This window comes from Penaeus monodon, chromosome 21, assembly GCF_015228065.2.
Source record: "Penaeus monodon isolate SGIC_2016 chromosome 21, NSTDA_Pmon_1, whole genome shotgun sequence".
Classification (NCBI taxonomy): domain Eukaryota; kingdom Metazoa; phylum Arthropoda; class Malacostraca; order Decapoda; family Penaeidae; genus Penaeus; species Penaeus monodon.
This window is the reverse complement of record NC_051406.1, coordinates 22,517,985-22,518,417: the sequence shown is the minus strand read 5'-3', so window position 1 is coordinate 22,518,417 and position 433 is coordinate 22,517,985. Positions and strand designations below refer to the sequence as shown.

General features: G+C 41.3%; 1 protein-coding gene across 1 annotated transcript in view; it reads left to right on the top strand.

Moving 5' to 3' along the window:
* LOC119586347 (venom protein 302-like) overlaps positions 1 to 339 on the top strand; it is an 8,578-nt gene extending 8,239 nt beyond the window's left edge. Inside the window, exon 4 of the mRNA XM_037935059.1 lies at positions 1 to 339. Within this exon, the coding sequence (XP_037790987.1) occupies positions 1 to 100 (100 nt within the window). The 3' untranslated portion in view covers positions 101 to 339.
* Positions 340 to 433: the final 94 nt, after the last annotated feature.

Sequence of the window (433 nt, the reverse complement as noted above, 5' to 3'; positions counted from 1 at the left end):
GGGAGAGGAGTGCGGCGGTCCGTGGGATACCATGGGCCAGTGTGCCTCGGGTCTGACGTGCACGAAGGACGATTTCCATTCCCCAGGATGGTGCGTCTAAGCTGACGCTGAAGAAGAGGAGAAGGAGAAAGAAATACTGGACAGGAAAAAGGAATGTTACGGACAAGTTGAATCCCCGAGGAAACTGGGAAAATAAAAGGAAAAGAAGATAAGGGGATGAAAATTGAATCAAGATCATAATAATGAGAAGAAAGGATGGTTGGATGAATGCCAGAGACAGTTGGGTCCTCAGCAATACTGCCTTGTGCTTTTTTCTCTGAATTGAATTGTAAAATTTAATTAATGGTTTGATCATAATAACCCTTTAAATTTACTGTTAAGTCATCAATACGTTTTGATAAATGGGAATGGAAATTATCGCCAAAAATCAAAT